Source organism: Poecile atricapillus, chromosome 31 (assembly GCF_030490865.1).
Source record: "Poecile atricapillus isolate bPoeAtr1 chromosome 31, bPoeAtr1.hap1, whole genome shotgun sequence".
Classification (NCBI taxonomy): Eukaryota; Metazoa; Chordata; class Aves; order Passeriformes; family Paridae; genus Poecile; species Poecile atricapillus.
This window is the reverse complement of record NC_081279.1, coordinates 3,722,835-3,744,676: the sequence shown is the minus strand read 5'-3', so window position 1 is coordinate 3,744,676 and position 21,842 is coordinate 3,722,835. Positions and strand designations below refer to the sequence as shown.

General features: G+C 64.6%; 1 protein-coding gene across 1 annotated transcript in view; it reads left to right on the top strand.

Annotated features, from left to right (window-relative positions):
• RYR1 (ryanodine receptor 1) overlaps nucleotides 1–21,842 on the top strand; it is a 159,959-nt gene that overhangs the window by 1,502 nt on the left and 136,615 nt on the right. Inside the window, 12 exon segments of the mRNA XM_058859886.1 lie at nucleotides 4,505–4,624; nucleotides 6,685–6,789; nucleotides 8,630–8,704; nucleotides 9,786–9,864; nucleotides 10,529–10,641; nucleotides 11,531–11,624; nucleotides 11,720–11,813; nucleotides 12,845–12,922; nucleotides 14,312–14,468; nucleotides 17,470–17,634; nucleotides 19,082–19,203; nucleotides 20,723–20,909. Coding sequence (XP_058715869.1) covers nucleotides 4,505–4,624; nucleotides 6,685–6,789; nucleotides 8,630–8,704; nucleotides 9,786–9,864; nucleotides 10,529–10,641; nucleotides 11,531–11,624; nucleotides 11,720–11,813; nucleotides 12,845–12,922; nucleotides 14,312–14,468; nucleotides 17,470–17,634; nucleotides 19,082–19,203; nucleotides 20,723–20,909 — 1,389 coding nt within the window.

The window sequence follows — 21,842 nt, the reverse complement described above, 5'->3', positions numbered from 1 at the left end:
ACTGGGAGAAGAAACTGGGGGAACTGGGAGAAGAAACTGGGGGGGACTGGGAGAAGAAACTGGGGGGAACTGGGAGAAGAAACTGGGGGAACTGGGAGAAGAAACTGGGGGGAACTGGGAGAAGAAACTGGGGGGGACTGGGAGAAGAAACTGGGAGGACTGGGAGAAGAAACTGGGGGGACTGGGAGAAGAAACTGGGGGGAACTGGGAGAAGAAACTGGGGGAACTGGGAGATGAAACTGGGGGAACGGGGAGAAGAAACTGGGGGGAACTGGGAGATGAAACTGGGGGGACTGGGAGAAGAAACTGGGGGAACTGGGAGAAGAAACTGGGGGAACTGGGAGAAGAAACTGGGGGGACTGGGAGAAGAAACTGGAGGGGACTAGGAGAATGAACTGGGGGGAACTGGGAGAAGAAACTGGGGGGAACTGGGAGAAGAAACTGGGGGGAACTGGGAGAAGAAACTGGGGGGGACTGGGAGAAGAAACTGGGGGGAACTGGGAGAAGAAACTGGGAAGAACTGGGAGAAGAAACTGGGGGGACTGGGAGAAGAAACGGGGGAACTGGGAGATGAAACTGGGGGGGACTGGGAGATGAAACTGGGGGGACTGGGAGATGAAACTGGGGGGACTGGGAGAAGAAACGGGGGAACTGGGAGAATAAACTGGGGGAACTGGGAGAAGAAGCTGGGGAAACTGGGAGAAGAAACTGGGGGGAACTGGGAGAAGAAACTGGGGAGAACTGGGAGTTCTGGAAGGTACTGGGGAGAGAAACTGGGAGATACTGGGATGAACTGGGATGAACTGGGAGGAGCACTGGGAAAGGGGGGGGGGGTCACCCCACCCCTCCCCTCCCCCCACCTGTCCCGGGCTCCCAAAAAAGCAACACGAGGGGTGGGGGAGGGGGGGAGCAGCTGCTGGGGGGGGGAGGGGCGACACCGGATCCCCCCCCCAGGGGGAAGGGTGGGGGGGGGAGGGGCGTCCCAGTTGCTCTGTCCCAGTTTCTCCCAGTTTGGCCTCAAAATGAGGCCGGGGGAATTGGGGGGAGGGGGCAAGGGGTCACCTTCGTGTTGGGGGGGGGGGGGGTGGTTTGTGGGAAATGCTGAGCTCAGCAGATTTTGGGAGGGGGTTTTGGGGAGGGGAAACTGAGTCACGGAGCAGCCCCTCCCCCCTCCCATGGCATCCCCGGCCCGCGGGTGGAATCTGCCCCCCCCCTCCCCTCCCCCACCCCCAATTCGGGGGGGCCCCGAGTGATGGGAGCAGGTGGGGGGGAGGGGAAGGGGGGGGCTGCACTCATGGGGGGGGGGGACAGGGGCACCCAGGGGTCCTGACCCCCCCAAAAAGGGTCTGGGGGCACCCAGGGGTCCTGATCTTCCCCCTCTGATGGGGTCTGGGGGCACCCAGGGGTCCTGATCTTCCCCCTCTAATGGGGTCTGGGGGCACCCAGGGATCCTGACCCCCTTCCCAAAAGGGTCTGGGGGCACCCAGGGGTCCTGAACCACCCCCCAAAAGGGTCTGGGGGCACCCAGGGGTCCTGACCCCCCCTAAAAGGGTCTGGTGCCACCCAGGGGTCCTGACCCCCTTCCCAAAAGGGTCTGGGGGCACCCAGGGGTCCTGACCCCCCCAAAAAGGGTCTGGGGGCACCCAAGGGTCCTGACCTTCCCCCCAAAAAGGGTCTGGGGGCACCCAGGGGTCCTGACCTTCCCCCCAAAAAGGGTCTGGGGGCACCCAGGGGTCCTGACCTTCCCCCCAAAAAGGGTCTGGGGGCACCCAGGGGTCCTGACCCCCCCAAAAAGGGTCTGGGGGCACCCAGGGGTCCTGACCCCCCCAAAAAGGGTCTGGGGGCACCCAGGGGTCCTGACCCCCCCAAAAAGGGTCTGGGGGCACCCAGGGGTCCTGACCCCCCCAAAAAGGGTCTGGGGGCACCCAGGGGTCCTGACCCCCCCAAAAAGGGTCTGGGGGCACCCAGGGGTCCTGACCTTCCCTCTCAAAAGGGTCTGGGGGCACCCAGGGGTCCTGACCTTCCCCCCCAAAAAGGGTCTGGGGGCACCCAGGGGTCCTGACCCCCCCAGAAAGGGTCTGGGGGCACCCAGGGGTCCTGACCCCCTTCCCAAAAGGGTCTGGGGGCACCCAGGGGTCCTGACCCCCCTAATGGGGTCTGGGGTCACCCAGGGGTCCTGACCCCCCCAAAAAGGGTCTGGGGGCACCCAGGGGTCCTGACCCCCCCAAAAAGGGTCTGGGGGCACCCAGGGGTCCTGACCCCCCAAAAAGGGTCTGGGGGCACCCAGGGGTCCTGACCCCCCAAAAAGGGTCTGGGGGCACCCAGGGGTCCTGACCCCCCCCAAAAAGGGTCTGGGGGCACCCAGGGGTCCTGACCTTCCCCCCCAAAAGGGTCTGGGGGCACCCAGGGATCCTGACCTTCACCCCATGGGGGTCCTGACCCCCCCAAAAGGGTCTGGGGGCACCCAGGGGTCCTGAGCCCCTTAATGGGGTCTGGGGGCACCCAGGGGTCCTGACCCCCCTAATGGGGTCTGGGGGCACCCAGGGGTCCTGACCCCCTTCCCAAAAGGGTCTGGGGGCACCCAGGGGTCCTGAACCACCCCCCAAAAGGGTCTGGGGGCACCCAGGGGTCCTGATCCCCTCCCCAAAAGGGTCTGGGGGCACCCAGGGGTCCTGACCTTCCCCCTCTAATGGGGTCTGGGGGCACCCAGGGGTCCTGACCCCCCCGAAAAGGGTCTGGGGGCACCCAGGGGTCCTGACCCCCCCCAAAAAGGGTCTGGGGGCACCCAGGGGTCCTGACCCCCTCCCCGAAAGGGTCTGGGGCACCCAGGGGTCCTGACCTTCCTCCTCTAATGGGGTCTGGGGGCACCCAGGGGTCCTGACCTTCACCCCATAGGGGTCCTGACCCCCCCAAAAAGGGTCTGGGGGCACCCAGGGGTCCTGACCTTCCCCCCCCAAAAGGGTCTGGGGGCACCCAGGGGTCCTGACCTTCACCCCATAGGGGTCCTGACCCCCCCAAAAAGGGTCTGGGGGCACCCAGGGGTCCTGACCCCCCCAAAAAGGGTCTGGGGGCACCCAGGGGTCCTGACCTACCCCCCAAAAAGGGTCTGGGGGCACCCAGGGGTCCTGACCCCCCCAAAAAGGGTCTGGGGTCACCCAGGGGTCCTGACCCCCCCAAAAAGGGTCTGGGGTCACCCAGGGGTTCTGACCCCCCCAAAAAGGGTCTGGGGGCACCCAGGGGTCCTGACCCCCCCAAAAAGGGTCTGGGGGCACCCAGGGGTCCTGACCCCCCTAATGGGGTCTGGAGGTACCATGGGGGGCTCATGGGGGGGTCCTGTGGGGTATTTTGGAGTCCTGTGGGGTATTTCAGGATCCTCGGGTGTATTTTGGAGTCCTGGGGTATATTTTGGGGTGCTGAGGGATATTTTGAGGTCCTGCAGGGTATTTTGGGGTGCTGAGGGATATTTTGGGGTGCTGAGGGTTATTTTGGGGTGCTGACCCCCGATTTTGCCCCCCAGGATGACGAGGTGGTCCCGCAGTGCACCCCAGGCCTGAGCGTGGGGGCCATGGGGTGCCATAGGGCCATTCCAGGGGTATTTTGGGGCAGATTTCGGGGTCCTGTGGGGTATTTTGGGGTCCTGGTGTATATTTTGGGGTGCTGAGGGATATTTTGGGGTGCTGAGGGATATTTTGGGGTGCTGACCCCCCGGTTTTGCCCCCCAGGATGACGAGGTGGTCCTGCAGTGCACCCCAGGCCTGAGGGTGTTTGCCATGGGGTGCCATAGGGCCATTCCAGGGCTATTTTGGTGTTTTGGGGGGTGTTTTGGGCTGTATTTTGGGGTCCTGGTGTATATTTTGGGGTGCTGAGGGATATTTTGGGGTGCTGAGGGATATTTTGGGGTGCTGCCCCCCCCGATTTTGCCCCCCAGGATGACGAGGTGGTCCTGCAGTGCACCCCAGGCCTGAGAGTGGGGGCCATGGGGTGCCATAGGGCCGTACCTGGGCTATTTTGGGGCAGATTTCAGGGTGCTGTGGGGTATTTCAGGATCCTGTGGGGTATTTTGGGGTCCTGGGGTATATTTTGGGGTGCTGAGGGATATTTTGGGGTGCTGACCCCCCGGTTTTGCCCCCCAGGATGACGAGGTGGTCCTGCAGTGCACCCCAGGCCTGAGGGTGTTTGCCATGGGGTGCCATAGGGCCGTACCTGGGGGTATTTTGGGGCAGATTTCGGGGTGCTGTGGGGTATTTCAGGATCCTGTGGGGTATTTTGGGGTGCTGAGGGATATTTTGGGGTGCTGACCCCCCGATTTTGCCCCCCAGGATGACGAGGTGGTCCTGCAGTGCACCCCAGGCCTGAGCGTGGGGGCCATGGGGTGCCATAGGGCCATTCCAGGGGTATTTTGGGGCAGATTTCGGGGTCCTGGGGTATATTTTGGGGTGCTGAGGGATATTTTGGGGTGCTGAGGGATATTTTGGGGTGCTGACCCCCCGATTTTGCCCCCCAGGATGACGAGGTGGTCCTGCAGTGCACCACCACGCTGCTGAAGGAGCAGCTCAAGCTCTGCCTGGCGGTCGAGGGCTTCGGGAACCGCCTCTGCTCCCTGGAGCCCACCTCCAACGCACAGGTGAGAGCCCCCCAAATCCGGGGAGGGGTCCTGGAGGCCGGGGAGACCCCCCAGATTCGGGGAGGGGTCCTGGAGACTGGGGAAACCCCTGAAATTCGGGGAGGGGTCCAGGAGGCTGGGGAGACCCCCCCAAATCCGGGGAGGGGTCCTGGAGGCTGGGGAGACCCCCCCAAATTCAGGGAGGGGTCCAGGAGGCTGGGGAGACCCCCCCAAATTCAGGGAGGGGTCCTGGAGGCTGGGAAGACCCCCCCCAAATTCAGGGAGGGGTCCTGGAGGCTGGGGAGACCCCCCCAAATTCAGGGAGGGGTCCTGGAGGCTGGGGAGACCCCCCAAATTCAGGGAGGGGTCCTGGAGGCTGGGGAGACCCCCCAAATTCGGGGAGGGGTCCGGGAGGCTGGGGAGACCCCCCCCAAATCCGGGGAGGGGTCCAAGAGGCTGGGGAGACCCCCGAATTTGGGGAGTTTTGGGGGGGTTTGAGCTGGGACAGCCGGATTTGGGGTGCAAGGGGGCTCCCCTGGGTTTTGGGGAGGGGGTCCCAAATTTGAGTGGGGGTCTCCCGTGATCCCTGAGCCCCCCTGGTGTCCCCCCCGAATTTGGGGAGTTTTGGGGGGGTTTAGGTGTTGGAACAGTTGGAGGTTTGGGGTCTGGTAGGGGGGGTTTGAGCTGGGACATCAAGATTTGGGGTGCAAGGGGAATTCCCTGGGTTTTGGGGAGGGGGTCCCAAATTTGAGTGGGGGTCTCCCGTGATCTCTGAGCCCCCCCGGTGTCCCCCCAGAATTTGGGGAGTTTTGGGGGGTTTAGGTGCTGTGACAACCGGAGGTTTGGGGTCTGCCAGGGGGGATTTGGGCTGGGACATCAAGATTTGGGGTGCAAGGGGGCTCCCCTGGATTTTGGGGAGGGGGTCCCAAATTTGAGTGGGGGTCTCCCGTGATCTCTGAGCCCCCCTGGTGTCCCCCCCGAATTTGGGGAGTTTTGGGGGGGTTTAGCTGCTGTGATAACCGGAGGTTTGGGGTCTGCCAGGGGGGGTTTGAGCTGGGACAGCCGGATTTGGGGTCCAAGGGGGCTCCCCTGGGTTTTGGGGAGGGGGTCCCAAATTTGAGTGGGGGTCTCCCATGATCTCTGAGCCCCCCGGTGTTCCCCCCGAATTTGGGGAGTTTTGGGGGGGTTTAGGTGTTGGAACAGCCGGAGGTTTGGGGTCTCCCGGGGGGGTTTGGGCTGGGACAGCCGGATTTGGGGTGCAAGGGGGCTCCCCTGGGTTTTGGGGAGGGGGTCCCAAGGGTGAGTGGGGGTCTCCCGTGATCTCTGAGCCCCCCTGGTGTCCCCCCCGAATTTGGGGAGTTTTGGGGGGTTTAGGTGTTGGAACAGTTGGAGGTTTGGGGTCTCCCAGGGGGGTTTGGGCTGGGACAGCCGGATTTGGGGTGCAAGGGGGCTCCCCTGGGTTTTGGGGAGGGGGTTCCAAATTTGAGTGGGGGTCTCCTGTGATCTCTGAGCCCCCCTGGTGTCCCCCCGGATTTGGGGAGTTTTGGGGGGTTTAGGTGCTGGGACAGCCGGAGGTTTGGGGTCTGCCAGGGGGGATTTGGGCTGGGACATCAAGATTTGGGGGCCCAAGGGGGCTCCCCTGAGTTTTGGGGAGGGGGTCCCAAGGGTGAGTGGGGGTCTCCCATGATCTCTGAGCCCCCCTGGTGTCCCCCCAGAATTTGGGGAGTTTTGGGGGGGTTTAGGTGCTGGAACAGCCGGAGGTTTGGGGTCTCCCGGGGGGGTTTGGGCTGGGACATCAAGATTTGGGGTGCAAGGGGGCTCCCCTGGGTTTTGGGGAGGGGGTCCCAAATTTGAGTGGGGGTCTCCCGTGATCTCTGAGCCCCCCGGTGTCCCCCCAGAATTTGGGGAGTTTTGGGGGGGTTTAGCTGCTGTGATAACCGGAGGTTTGGGGTCTGCCAGGGGGGTTTGGGCTGGGACATCAAGATTTGGGGGCCCAAGGGGGCTCCCCTGGGTTTTGGGGAGGGGTCCCAAGGGTGAGTGGGGGTCTCCCGTGATCTCTGAGCCCCCCGGTGTCCCCCCAGAATGTCCCCCCCGACCTGGCCGTGTGCTGCTTCGTGCTGGAGCAGTCGCTGTCGGTGCGGGCGCTGCAGGAGATGTTGGCCAACAGCTCCGAGATCGGCAGCGAGGTGGGTCTGGGGTCTCCCCCCTGCAATTTGGGGAGCCCCCCGGGGGTCCCACGGCGCTTGGGGGGGCGTTTGAGGTGCTCCTGAAGGGATTTGGGGGTGTTCCAGAGTGGGATTGGGGGGTGTAGGAGGGGTTTTGGGGGTGCTGGGGGAGGTTTGGGGGGGATTTTGGGGGTGTCCGAGGGGGTCCTGGGGGGGGGTTTGGGATGCTGGATTTTGGGGGGGGGTCTCTGCAGAGCCCTGAAGATTTTGGGGGTTCCTTGTGGAGTTTTTGGGGTCCTTTGGGGGGTGTTTTTCAGGGGGGGGGGGGTGGGTGGTCCCTGGTGGTTTTGGGGGGGGGTCTCAGCCCCCCGTGACCCCCCCACCTCTTCTCTCCCCCCGCCCACCCAGGGGGTCGATCTGGATAAGTGGGTAGGTGCCACTGTGGTGCAGTGACCCCCCCCCTGAACCCCCAAATCCTCATCCTCACCTTCATCACGCCCCTCCTCCTCCTCCTCCTCTTCCTCCTCTTCCTCACCCGCCTCCCCCCCCAAATTCTGGGGGGGGGGGGAGGAGGGGGCTCTGCCCATCCCCCCACCCCGCATGGACCCAGGTGTCCGGGTGTGCCCCTCCCCCCACCACCCCCCATCCCATCCATCCACAGCCCCCCCAAAATCCGCATGGACCCCAAAGTGTGAGCGTGGGGGGGGAGGAGCATGGGGGGACCCCCAAAAGGGGGATCCCACACATGGGGGACCCCAAAAAGGGGGATCCCACCCATGGGGGACCCCAAAAAGGGGGATCCAGATATGGGGGACCCCAAAAGGGGGATCCCACCCATGGGAGACCCCCAAAAGGGGGATCCAGATATGGGGGACCCCAAAAGGGGGACCCCACCCATGGGAGACCCCAAAAAGGGGATCCCCCCCATGGGAGACCCCGAAATTGGGGATCCAGACATGGGGGACCCCAAAAGGGGGATCCCCCCATGGGAGACCCCGAAAAGGGGGATCCAGATATGGGGGACCCCAAAATTGGGGATCCAGACACGGGGAGACCCCAAAATCTGGGACCCAGACATGGAGGGACCCCGAAATTGGGGACCCAGACATGGGGGGACCCCAAGAAGGGGGATCCCACCATCGGGGACCCCAAAATCAGGGATCCAGACATAGGGGGACCCCGAACGAGGAGATCCCACCATGGGAGACCCCAAAATTGGGGATCCAGACACGGGGAGACCCCAAAATCTGGGACCCAGACATGGAGGGACCCCGAAATTGGGGACCCAGACATGGAGGGACCCTGAAAGGGGGGACCCAGACATGGGGGGGACCCCAAAAAGGGGGATCCCACTATGGGAGACCCCGAAATCGGGGACCCAGACATGGGGGTGACCCCGAAATTTGGGATCCCGATTTGGGGGAAACCTCAATATGGAGGAGGCCCCAAACTGGGGGACCCTCAACATTAACGGGACCCCAAAACCGTGACCCCCCCAAATTTGCAGGAACATCCACGGGGTGACCCCGAAATTGGGGATCTCCACCTGGGGTGACCCCGACACGAGGGGGGACCCTGGAATTGGGGACCCCAACACCAGAGGAACCCTCGATATGGGGGGGACTCCACCAGGAGGGGGACCCCAAAACGAGGGGGGGGCTCCAAGGCACGGTGCACCCCAAAACGAGGAGGGGGCTGCAACGCAGAGGAGACCCCGACACGGAGAGACCCCAAAACCGGGGGGCAGCCACACAGGAGGGGCTGAGATGGGAGGGAGGAGATTTTTGGGGTTCAGGGTTGTTTTTTGGAGGGGTCAGGGGGGTTTTGGGGTGCCCTCCTTGACCCCCCTGTGCCCCCCAAGTCCTCTCAGGGTGGGGGTCACCGGACGCTGCTCTACGGCCACGCCATCCTGCTGAGACACTCACACAGCGGCATGGTGAGCTTGGGGGGGCTTCGGGGGGGCTTTGGGGGGGTCTGGAGGGGATTTTGGGGGGGTTTGGGGGGGTCTGGAGGGGATTTTGGGGGGTTTTGGGGTGTCTGGAGGGGATTTTGGGGGGGTTTGTGGGGGTCTGGAGGGGGTTTGGGGGGGTCTGGAGGGGATATTGGGGGGCCTTGGGGGGCATGTGGGGGTCTAGAGGGGGCTTGGGGGAGTCTGGAGGGGGTTTTGGGGGATTTGGGGGGGTCTGGAGGGGATTTTGGGGGGTTTGGGAGGGTCTGGAGGGGATTTTGGGGGGCTTTGGGGGGGCATGTGGGGGTCTAGAGGGGGCTTGGGGGAGTCTGGAGGGGATTTTGGGGGATTTGGGGGGGTCTGGAGGGGATTTTGGGGGGTTTGGGGGGTCTGGAGGGGATTTTGGGGGTCTGGAGGGGGCTTGGGGGAGTCTGGAGGGGATTTTGGGGGATTTGGGGGGGTCTGGAGGGGATTCAGGGGTGTTTGGGGTGGTCTGGAGGGGGTTTGGGGGGTTTGGGGGTCATGTGGGGGTCTAGAGGGGGGTTTGGGGGTGTCTGGAGGGGGTTTTGGGGGCTTTGGGGGGGCTTTGGGGGGCATGTGGGGGTCTAGAGGAGATTTTGGGGGGTTTGGGGGAGTCTGGAGGGGATTTTGGGGGGTTTGGAGGGGATTTTGGTGGGTCTGGAGGGGGTTCAGGGGGTTTGTAGGGAGCTTCGGGGGGGCTTTGGAGGGATCTGGAGGGGCTTTTGGGGGGCTTTGGGGGGATCTGGAGGGGCTTTTGGGGGGCTTTGGGGTGGTCTGGAGGGGATTTTGGGGGGTTTGTGGGGGTCTGGAGGGGATATTGGGGGTCTGGAGGGGATTTTGGGAGGTCTGGAGGGGGTTCAGGGGGTTTTGGGGGTCTGGAGGAGGCTTTGGGGGGTTTGTGGGGGTCTGGAGGGTGTTCAGGGTGTTTGTGGGGTTCTGGGGGGTCTCGGGGGGCTCTGGGGGGGTCTGGAGGGTGTTCAGGGTGTTTGTGGGGGTCTCGGGGGGCTCTGGGGGTCCCCAATATCCGTGTGTCCCCCCCCCTCCCCAGTACCTGAGCTGCCTGACCACGTCGCGCTCGGTGACCGACAAGCTGGCCTTCGACGTGGGGCTGCAGAAGGACGCAGCAGGTGAAGGGGGGGGTCCTGGGGGGTCCTGGGGGTCCCCCCGAGGTTTTGGGGGGCTGGGAGCCCTGGGGGTCCTGGGGGGTCCCCCCGAGGTTTTGGGGGGCTGATTTGGGGTGTCCTGGGCTGTTCTTGGGGGGTTCCCCTGAGGTTTTGGGGGGCTGATTTGGGGTGTTCTGGGGGGTCCCCCCGAGGTTTTGGGGGGCTGATTTGGGGTGTTCTGGGGGGGTCCCCCCGAGGTTTTGGGGGTCTGATTTGGGCTGTTCTGGGGGGTCCCCCCGAGGTTTTTGGGGGCTGATTTGGGGTGTCCTGGGCTGTTCTTGAGGGGTCCCCCCGAGGTTTTTGGGGGCTGATTTGGGGTGTCCTGGGCTGTTCTTGGAGAAGTCCCCCCGAGGTTTTGGGGGGCTGGGAGCCCTGGGGGTCCTGGGCTGTTCTTGGGGGGCTCCCCCCGAGGTTTTGTGGGGCTGATTTGGGGTGTCCTGGGGGGCTCCCCTGAGGTTTTGGGGGGCTGATTTGGGGTGTCCTGGGGGGCTCCCCCGAGGTTTTGGGGGGCTGATTTGGGGTGTTCTGGGGGGCTCCCCTGAGGTTTTGGGGGGCTGATTTGGGGTGTTCTGGGCTGTTCTGGGGGGTCCCCCCGAGGTTTTGGGGGGCTGATTTGGGGTGTCCCCAGGCGAGGCCTGCTGGTGGACCATGCACCCGGCGTCCAAGCAGCGCTCGGAGGGAGAGAAGGTGCGGGTGGGCGACGACCTGATCCTGGTCAGCGTGTCCTCCGAGAGATACCTGGTATGGGGGGACACTTGGGGGGCTTGGGGGGACATTGGGGACATTGGGGACACTTGGGGACACGTGGGGACATTGGGGACACGGGGGGACACAGGGATCCCCCCCGATCTGATCCTGGTCAGCGTGTCCTCCGAGAGATACCTGGTATGGGGGGACCTGGGGGGACACTTGGGGACATGGGGGGACACTGGGGACATTGGGGGGACATGGGGGGACACTTGGGGACACTGGGGACATTGGGGGACATTGGGGGACATTGGGGACACGGGGGGACACAGGGATCCCCCCCTGTTCTGATCCTGGTCAGCGTGTCCTCCAAGAGATACCTGGTATGGGGGGACCTGGGGGGACACTTGGGAACATTGTGGGGACATTGGGGGGACATTGGGGACACAGGGGACATTGGGGACACTTGGGGACATTGGGGGACATTGGGGACACGGGGGGACACAGGGATCCCCCCTGTTCTGATCCTGGTCAGCGTGTCCTCCGAGAGATACCTGGTATGGGGGGACACTGGGGGGGCTTGGGGGGACATTGGGGACATTGGGGACACTTGGGGGGACACTGGGGACACTTGGGGACATTGGGGACACGGGGGGACACAGGGATCCCCCCCGATCTGATCCTGGTCAGCGTGTCCTCCAAGAGATACCTGGTATGGGGGGACCTGGGGGGACACTTGGGGACATTGGGGGGACACTGGGGACACATGGGGACATTGGGGACATTGGGGGGACATGTGGGGACACTTGGGGACATTGGGGACATTGGGGGACATTGGGGACATTGGGGGGACATTGGGGGACATGGGGGGACACTGGGGACACCCCCCTGGCCTCCAGGGAGACCCCCATGACCCCCCCGTGTCCCCCTCCCCATGTCCCAGCACCTGTCCACGGCCTCGGGCGAGCTGCAGGTGGACGCGTCCTTCATGCAGACGCTGTGGAACATGAACCCCATCTGCTCCGGCTGCGAGGAAGGTGTGACACCCCAGACACCCCAAAAGTGACACTGGGGGGGTGTCCCCCACCCCCTGAGCCCCCTCCCCACGCCGCTGTCCCCTCCCTGTCCCCAGGTTATGTCACCGGCGGCCACGTCATGCGCCTGTTCCACGGCCACATGGACGAGTGCCTGACCCCCACGGCCCCCGAGCAGGGCGAGGAGCGCAGGTGGGGGTCCCCAAACTTGGGGGGGGGGGGGCCCCAAACCCCGGGGGGGGTCCCCAAACTTGGGGGGGGTCCCCAAACCCCGGGGGGGGTCCCCAAACTTGGGGGGGGGGGCCCAAACCCCGGGGGGGGTCCCCAAACCTGGGGGAGGGGTCCCCAAACCCCAGGGGGGACACACGGCCAGGGGAGGGGGTCCCCAAACCTGGGGGGTCCCCAAACTTGGGGGGGGGCTGCCCCAAACCTGGGGGGGGTCCCCAAACTTGGGGGGGGTCCCCAAACCCCGGGGGGGGTCCCCAAACTTCGGGGGGGGGGGGCCCCAAACCTGGGAGGGGTCCCCAAACTTGGGGGGGTCCCCAAACCCCGGGGGGGGTCCCCAAACCCCGGAGGGGGACACACAGCCAGGGAGGGGTCCCCAAACCTGGGGGGGGGGACACGGCCAGGGGGGTGTCCCCAAACCCCAGGGGGACACATGGCCGGGGAGGGTCCCCAAACCCCGAGGGGGTCCTCAAACCTGGGGGGGGGTCCCCAAACCCCAGGGGGGGACACACGGCTGGGGAGGGGTCCCCAAACCCCAAGGGGGGACACATGGCCGGGGGGGGTCCCCAAACCCCAGGGGGGACACACGGCCAGGGGAGGGGGTCCCCAAACCCCAGGGGGGACACATGGCTGGGGGAGGGGTCCCCAAACTTGGGGGGACACACGGCCGGGGGGGTCCCCAAACCCCAAGGGGGGACACATGGCCGGGGGGGGTCCCCAAACCTGGGGGGGTCCCCAAACCCCAGGGGGGACACACGGCCAGGGGGGGGGTCCCCAAACCCCAGGGGGGACACATGGCCGGGGGGGTGTCCCCAAACCTGGGGGGGGGGGGACACATGGCCGGGGGGGGTCCCCATACCTGGGGGGACACACGGCCAGGGGGGGGTCCCCAAACCCTGGGGGGGACACACGGCTGGGGGGGGCTGTCCCAAACTTGGGGGGACACACGGCCAGGGGAGGGGGTCCCCAACTCGCTGACCCCTCCCCATCACCCCCAGCAGCGTCGTCAACTACGAGGGCGGCGCCGTGTGCGCCCACGCCCGGTCCCTGTGGCGCCTGGAGCCCCTGCGCATCAGGTACCGGGGACACAGGGGGGACTGAGGGGTCACCTGGGGACACCTGAGCAGCTGGGGACACCGGCTGGAACCTGGGGGGTCCTTGGAACGTGGGGCTGTGTCACTCTGTCACTGTGTGGTGTGCTGGTGTCACTTGTGTGGGTGTTGCTGTGACAGGGCTTGATGTCCTCAGGATGTGTCCCCATGTCCCTGTGACCCATCTGGTGTGTCCCTGTGACCCTTCCGTGTGTCCCCATGGCCCTGTGACCCATCCCTGTGTCCCCGTGTCCCTGTGACCCATCTGGTGTGTCCCTGTGATCCATCCCTGTGTCCCCATGTCCCTTTGACCCATCTGGTGTGTCCCCATGTCCCTGTGACCCATCCCTGTGTTCTCCTGTGTCCCCTTGACCCATCCCTGTGTCTCCATGTCCCTGTGACCCATCCCTGTGTCCCCGTGTCCCCGTGACCCATCTGGTGTGTCCCTGTGACCCTTCCGTGTGTCCCCATGTCCCCATATCCCCATCCTCATGTCCCTGTGACCCATCCCTGTGTCCCTGTGCCCCTGTGACACGTCTTGATGTCGTCAGCCTGTGTCCCCATGTCCCTGTGACCCATCCCTGTGTCCCTGTGACCCATCCCTGTGTCCCCATGTCCCCATATCCCCACCCCCATGTCCCCATGACCCACCCCTGTGTCCCCATGTCCCTGTGACCCATCCCAGTGTCCCCATGACCCACCCCTGTGTCCCCATGTCCCTGTGACCCATCCCCGTGTCCCTGTGACCCATCCCTGTGTCCCCATGTCCCCATATCCCCACCCCCATGTCCCTGTGACCCATCCCCGTGTCCCTGTGACCCACCCCTGTGTCCCCATGTCCCCATATCCCCACCCCCATGTCCCCATGACCCACCCCTGTGTCCCATGTCCCCATATCCCCATCCCCATGTCCCTGTGACCCATCCCTGTGTCCCCATGTCCCTGTGACCCATCTGGTGTGTCCCCATGTCCCTGTGACCCATCCCTGTGTCCCCATGTCCCTGTGACCCATCTGGTGTGTCCCCATGTCCCTGTGACCCATCCCAGTGTCCCCATGACCCATCCCTGTGTCCCCATGTCCCCATATCCCCATTCTCATGTCCCTGTGACCCATCTGGTGTGTCCCCATGTCCCTGTGACCCATCCCAGTGTCCCCATGACCCATCCCTGTGTCCCCATGTCCCCATATCCCCATCCCCATGTCCCTGTGACCCATCCCTGTGTCCCCATGTCCCATCCCAGTGTCCCCATGTTCCCATATCCCCATTCTCATGTCCCTGTGACCCATCCCAGTGTCCCCATGTCCCCATATCCCCACCCCCACGTCCCAACCCCCCCCTGGTGACAGCGATGTCCCCTCCCTGTGTCCCCCAGCTGGAGCGGGAGCCACCTGCGTTGGGGACAGCCCTTCCGCCTGCGCCACGTCACCACGGGCCGATACCTGGCGCTGACCGAGGCCACCGGGCTGGCCATGGTGGAGGCGGCTGCGGCCAACACCCGCGTGGCCACCTTCTGCTTCCGGGCCTCCAAGGTGGGAATGTCCCCAGGATGTCCCCAACTGTCCCCAACTGTCCCCAACCCTGTCCCCATCCCTGTCCTGGTCCCTGTTCCTGTGTCCCTGTCCTGGTTCCTGTCCCCAACACCTGCGTGGCCACCTTCTGCTTCCGGGCCTCCAAGGTGGGAATGTCCCCAGGATGTCCCCAACTGTCCCCAACTGTCCCCAACCCTGTCCCCATCCCTGTCCTGGTCCCTGTTTCTGTGTCCCTGTCCTGGTTCCTGTCCCCAACACGCACGTGGCCACCTTCTGCTTCCGGGCCTCCAAGGTGGGAATGTCCCCAGGATGTCCCCAACTGTCCCCAACTGTCCCCAAACCCTGTCCTGGTCCCTGTTCCTGTGTCCCTGTCCTGGTTCCTGTCCCCAACACCTGCGTGGCCACCTTCTATTTCCGGGCCTCCAAGGTGGGAATGTCCCCAGGATGTCCCCAACTGTCCCCAGGATGTCCCCAACTGTCCCCAACTGTCCCCATCCCTGTCCTGGTCCCTGTCCTGGTCCCCATCCTGAGCCTGTCCTGGTCCCTGTTCCTGTGTCCCTGTCCTGGTTCCTGTCCCCAACACACGCGTGGCCACCTTCTGCTTCCGGGCCTCCAAGGTGGGAATGTCCCCAGGATGTCCCCAACTGTCCCCAACCCTGTCCCCATCCCTGTCCTGGTCCCTGTCCCCAACCCTGTCCTGGTTCCTGTCCCTGTTTCTGTGTCCCTGTCCCCAACACCCGCGTGGCCACCTTCTGCTTCCGGGCCTCCAAGGTGGGAACGTCCCCAGGATGTCCCCAACTGTCCCCAACTGTCCCCATCCCTGTCTTGGTCCCTGTTCCTGTGTCCCTGTCCTGGTCCCTGTCCCCAACACGCGCGTGGCCACCTTCTGCTTCCGGGCCTCCAAGGTGGGAACGTCCCCAGGATGTCCCCAACTGTCCCCAACCCTGTCCTGGTCCCCATCCCTGTCCTGGTCCCTGTTCCTGTGTCCCTGTCCTGGTTCCTGTCCCTGTTTCTGTGTCCCTGTCCCCAACACCCGCGTGGCCACCTTCTGCTTCCGGGCCTCCAAGGTGGGAACGTCCCCAGGATGTCCCCAACTGTCCCCAGGATGTCCCCAGCTGTCCCCAACCCTGTCCCCATCCCTGTCCTGGTCCCCATCCCTGTCTTGGTCCCTGTTTCTGTGTCCCTGTCCTGGTCCCTGTCCCCAACACCTGCGTGGCCACCTTCTGCTTCCGGGCCTCCAAGGTGGGAATGTCCCCAGGATGTCCCCAACTGTCCCCAACTGTCCCCATCCCTGTCCTGGTCCCTGTTCCTGTGTCCCTGTTCCTGTGTCCCTGTTTCCATGTCCCTGTCCCCAACACCCGCGTGGCCACCTTCTGCTTCCGGGCCTCCAAGGTGGGAACGTCCCCAGGATGTCCCCAACTGTCCCCAACTGTCCCCAACCCTGTCCTGGTCCCTGTTCCTGTGTCCCTGTCCTGGTTCCTGTCCCTGTTTCTGTGTCCCTGTCCCCAACACCCGCGTGGCCACCTTCTGCTTCCGGGCCTCCAAGGTGGGAACGTCCCCAGGATGTCCCCAACTGTCCCCAGGATGTCCCCAGCTGTCCCCAACCCTGTCCCCATCCCTGTCCTGGTCCCTGTTTCTGTGTCCCTGTCCTGGTTCCTGTCCCCAACACCTGCGTGGCCACCTTCTGCTTCCGGGCCTCCAAGGTGGGAATGTCCCCAGGATGTCCCCAACTGTCCCCAACCCTGTCCTGGTCCCCATCCCTGTCCTGGTCCCTGTTTCTGTGTCCCTGTCCCCACCGTTTCCTGCTCCCATGTTTCTGATGTCCCCAGCTGTCCCCAACTGTCCCCAGCTGTCCCCAACCTGCTCCTGGTCCCTGTCCTCACCATTTCCTGCTCCCATGTTTCTGATGTCCCCAACTGTCCCCAGCTGTCTCCAGTCTGCTCCTGCTGACCCCTCCCGTGCCCCCCAAACCCCACCCAGACCCCACCCAGACCCCCCAAATCCCCACCCCTCTCCTGCTGACCCCTCCCGTGCCCCCCAAACCCCCACCCAGACCCTGCTGACCCCTCCCATGCCCCCCAAACCCCACCCAGACACCACCCAAACCCCCCCCCAGACCCCCCAAACCCCCACCCCACTCCCGCTCACCCCTCCCGTGCCCCCCAAACCCCACCCAGACCCCCCTCCTGCTTTCCCTGCTCCTCCTGACCCCTCCCGTGCCCCCCAGACCCCACCCAGGCCCCACCCAGACCCTGCTGACCCCTCCCATGCCCCAAAAACCCCACCCAGACACCACCCAAACCCCCACCCAAACCCCACCCAGACCTCCCTCCTGCTTTCCCTGCTCCTCCTGACCCCTCCCGTGCCCCCCAAACCCCACCCAGACCCCACCCAGACCCTGCTGACCCCTCCCATGCCCCCCAAACCCCACCCAGACCCCACCCAGACCCCCCAAACCCCACCCCTCTCCTGCTGACCCCTCCCGTGCCCCCCAAATCCCCTCCCATGCCCCCCAAATCCCCACCCAGACCCCCCAAACCCCACCCAAACCCCACCCAGACCTCCCTCCTGCTTTCCCTGCTCCTCCTGACCCCTCCCGTGCCCCCCAAACCCCACCCAAACCCCACCCAGACCCCACCCAGACCCTGCTGACCCCTCCCGTGCCCTCCAAACCCCCACCCAGACCCTGCTGACCCCTCCCGTGCCCCCCAAATCCCCACCCAAACCCCCACCCTGCTCCTCCTGACCCCTCCTGTGCCCCCCAAACCCCACCCAGACCCCACCCAGACCCCCCAAATCCCCACCCCTCTCCTGCTGACCCCTCCCGTGCCCCCCAAACCCCACCCAAACCCCCCAAACCCCCACCCAGACCCCACCCAGACCCTGCTGACCCCTCCCGTGCCCCCCAAACCCCACCCAAACCCCACCCAGACCCCACCCAGACCCCCCAAACCCCCACCCCACTCCCGCTCACCCCTCCCGTGCCCCCCAAACCCCTCAGGAGAAGCTGGAGACGGCCCCCAAAAGGGACATCGAGGGCATGGGGCCCCCCGAGATCAAATACGGGGAGTCCTTGTGCTTCCTGCAGCACGGCAGCAGCGGCCTCTGGGTCACCTACGCCGCCCCCGACCCCAAAGCCCTGCGCCTCGGGCTGCTCAAGAGGAAGGTGGGCTCGGGGGGACCCCAAAATCACCCGGGGGGGGCTCCTAGGAGGCTTTTTGGGGGGGGTCGGTGGAGTTTTGGGGGGTTTGGGGAGATCACGAGAGGTACGAGGTGGGTTTTGGGGGGTGTTTGGGGGGGTGTTTGGGGTATTTGAGGGGGGTTTTGGGGGTGTTTGGGGTATTTGAGGGGGGCTTTGGGGTGGTTTGGGGTATTTGAGGGGGGTTTTGGGGCGATTTGGGGTGATTTGGGGGTGTTAGGAGTATTTGAGGGGTGGTTTTGGGGTGTTTTGGGGGTGTTTGAGGGGGGCTTTGGGGTGGTTTTGGGGGTTTTTGGGGTATTTGAAGGGTGTTTGGGGTATTTGAAATGGGTTTTGGGGGTGTTTGGGGTATTTGAGGAGGGTTTTGGGGGTGTTTGGGGTATTTGAGGGGGGTTTTGGGGGTGTTTGGGGTATTTGAAGGGGGGCTTTGGGGGTGTTTTGGGGTATTTGAGGGGGGTTTTGGGGTGTTTGCAGTATTTGAGGTGGGTTTTGGGGTGTTTTGGGGTATTTGAGGGTGTTTGGAGTATTTGAGGGGGGTTTTGGGGTGTTTTTGGGGGTGTTTGGGGTATTTGAGGTGGGTTTTGGGGTGTTTGGAGTATTTGAGGTGGGCTTTGGGGTGTTTTGGGGGTGTTTGAGGGGGGCTTTGGGGTGTTCTAGGGTGTTTGGGGTATTTGAGGGGGGTTTTGGGGGTGTTTGGGGTATTTGAGGGGGGCTTTGGGGTGTTTTGGGAGGCTTTGTGGTGTTTTGGGGGTGTTTGGGGTATTTGAGGGAGGCTTTGGGGTGGTTTGGGGTATTTGAGGGGGGTGTTGGGGCGATTTGGGGGTGTTTGAGGGGGGCTTTGGGGGTGTTTGGAGTATTTGAGGGGTGTTTTTGGGGTGTTTTGGGGGTGTTTGAGGGGGGCCTTGGGGTGGTTTTGGGGGCTTTTGGGGTATTTGAGGGGTGTTTGGGGTATTTGAAATGGGTTTTGGGGGTGTTTGGGGTATTTGAGGTGGGTTTTGGGGCGATTTGGGGTGTTTTGGGGGTGTTTGAGGGGGGCTTTGGGGTGGTTTGGAGTATTTGAGGTGGATTTTGGGGGTGTTTGGAGTATTTGAGGTGGATTTTGGGGGTGTTTGGAGTATTTGAGGTGGATTTTGGGGGTGATTAGGGTATTTGAGGTGGGTTTGGGGGGGTGTTTGGGGTATTTGAGGGGGGCTTTGGGGTTTAGGAGGGTCTTGGGGGGTCTTTTGGGGTCCTCCAAACCTGTGTGTGGGGAAATTCTGGGGCTTTTGTGGGGGATTTGGGGACTCTCAGCAGCGCTGGGATGGCTCTGGAGAGGCTCTGGGGTGTTTGAGAGTTCTGGGGGTCCCTGTGGGTTTTGGGGGGGGTCTCTGGGGGTTCAGGGGTCCCCTCTGAGCCCCCCTCGCCCCCTCCCCAGGCCATCCTGCACCAGGAGGGGCACATGGACGACGCGCTGACCCTGGCGCGCTCCCAGCGCCAGGAGTCGCAGGCGGCTCGGATGGTCTTCAGCACCACGGGGCTCTACGGGAGCTTCATCAGGTCTGGGGGGGTCCTGGGGGGCTTTGGGGGGTCCTGGGGGGTCCTCAGGGGTCCTGGGGGGGTCCTCAGGGGTCCTGGGGGGGTTTTGAGGGGTTCTTGGGGGGTTCTTGGGGGGTTCTTGGGGGGTTCTGAGGGTGTTCTGGGGATGGTCTTCAGCACCACGGGGCTCTACGGGAGCTTCATCAGGTCTGGGGGGGTCCTGGGGGGCTTTGGGGGGGTCCTCAGGGGTCCTGGGGGGGTCCTGAGGGGTTTTCAGGGGGTTCTGAGGGGTTCTTGGGGGGTTCTGAGGGTGTTCTGGGGATGGTCTTCAGCACCACGGGGCTCTACGGGAGCTTCATCAGGTCTGGGGGGGTCCTGGGGGGCTTTGGGGGGGTCCTCAGGGGTCCTGGGGGGGTCTTGAGGGGTCCTGGGGGGGTTCTGAGGGGTTCTTGGGGGGTCCCTGAGGGGTTTTCAGGGGGTTCTGAGGGGGTTCTGGGGATGGTCTTCAGCACCACGGGGCTCTACGGGAGCTTCATCAGGTCTGGGGGGGTCCTGGGGGGTTTTGGGGGGCTTTGGGGGGGTCCTCAGGGGTCCTCAGGGGGTTCTGAGGGGTCTTGAGGGGTTTTCAGGGTGTTCTGAGGGGTTCTGGGGATGGTCTTCAGCACCACGGGGCTCTACAGGAGCTTCATCAGGTCTGGGGGGGTCCTGAGGGGCTTTTTGAGGTCCTCAGGGGTCCTGAGGGGGTTCTGGGGGGTCCTGGAGGGGTTTTCAGGGGGTTCTGAGGGGTTCTTGGGGGGTTCTGAGGGTGTTCTGGGGATGGTCTTCAGCACCACGGGGCTCTACGGGAGCTTCATCAGGTTTGGGGGGGGTCCTGGGGGGTCTTGGGGGCTTTGGGGGGGTCCTCAGGGGTCCTGGGAGGGTCCTCAGGGGTCCTGGGGGGGTTCTGAGGGGTCCTGAGGGGTTTTCAGGGGGCTTTAAGTGTCCCCTCCCCAGGAGCCTGGACCCCTCCCCAGGAGCCCCCTCCCATCAGGGCAGTTTCACTGACCCCAGACCCCCCTGTGCCCCCTCCCCAGGAGCCTGAGCCCCCTCCAGGGCCCCCCCCGGGGGTCTCCCCAGGAGCCCCCTCCCATCATCACTGACCCCAGACCCCCCTGTGCTCCCTCCCCAGGAGCCTGGACCCCCTCCCCAGGAGCCCCCTCCCATCAGGGCAGTTTCACTGACCCCAGACCCCCCTCCCCAGGAGCCTGGACCCCCTCCCCAGGAGCCCCCTCCCATCATCACTGGCCCCAGACCCCCCTGTGCCCCCTCCCCAGGAGCCCAGACCCCCTCCAGGGCCCCCCCCGGGGGTCTCCCCAGGAGCCCCCTCCCATCATCACTGACCCCAGACCCCCCCGTGCCCCCTCCCCAGGAGCCTGGACCCCTCCCCAGGAGCCCCCTCCCATCAGGGCAGTTTCACTGACCCCAGACCCCCCCGTGCCCCCTCCCCAGGAGCCCCCTCCCATCATCACTGACCCCAGACCCCCCTGTGCCCCCTCCCCAGGAGCCTGGACAATCTCCGGGGCCGCCCCCGGGGGTCTCCCCCGCCGCCCCTTCCCATCGCCGCCGTCATCCTGAGCCTGCAGGACCTCATCGGGTACCTGGAGCCCCCTCCCCAGGATCTGCGGCACGAGCAGCGCCAGGGCCGGCTGCGAGCCCTGCGGGCCCGCCAGAGCCTGTTCCAGCAGGAGGTGAGACCCCCGGGACCCCTCCCCAATTCTGATCTGACCCCTTTTACACCCCCAAATAGTGGTAAATGCACCCGGGACCCCTCCCCAATTCTGATCCGACCCCTCCCCAATTCTGATCCGCCCCATTTCCCCTCCCCACGGCCGGCTCAGAGCCTGTTCCAGCAGGAGGTGAGACCCCCAGGACCCCTCCCCAATTCTGATCTGACCCCTTTTCCCCTCCCCATGGCCGGCTCAGAGCCCTGCAGGGGCCAGAGCCTGTTCCAGCAGGAGGTGAGACCCCCAGGACCCCTCCCCAATTCTGATCTGACCCCATTTCCCCTCCCCATGGCTGGCTCAGAGCCTGTTCCAGCAGGAGGTGCGATCCCCAGGACCCCTCCCCAATTCTCATCTGACCCCATTTCACCTCCCCATGGCCGGCTCAGAGCCCTGCAGGGGCCAGAGCCTGTTCCAGCAGGAGGTGAGACCCCCAGGACCCCTCCCCAATTCTGATCCGACCCCTCCCCAGTTCTGTTCCGCCCCATTTCCCCTCCCCATGGCTGGCTCAGAGCCTGTTCCAGCAGGAGGTGCGACCCCCGGGACCCCTCCCCAATTCTGATCCAACCCTTTTTCACCCCCAGATTGTGTTAAATGTACCTGGGACCCCTCCCCAATTCTGATCCACCCCATTTCCCTCCCAGATTGTGTTAAATGTACCCTGGACCCCTCCCCAGATTTGGGAGGTTGCAGTGGGGGTTCAGGGGTCCCGGTCTGGGGGTCCTGGGGGGGTTCAGGGGTCCCAGTTTGGGGGTTCAGGGGTCCCAGTTTGGGGGTCTCAGGGGGTTTCAGGGGTCCCAGTTTGGGGGTCCCATCAGGGAGTCTCCCCCAGGGGATGCTGACTCTGGTGCCAGGGAGGGTTCAGGGGTCCCGGGGGGGTTCAGGGGTCCCGGTTTGGGG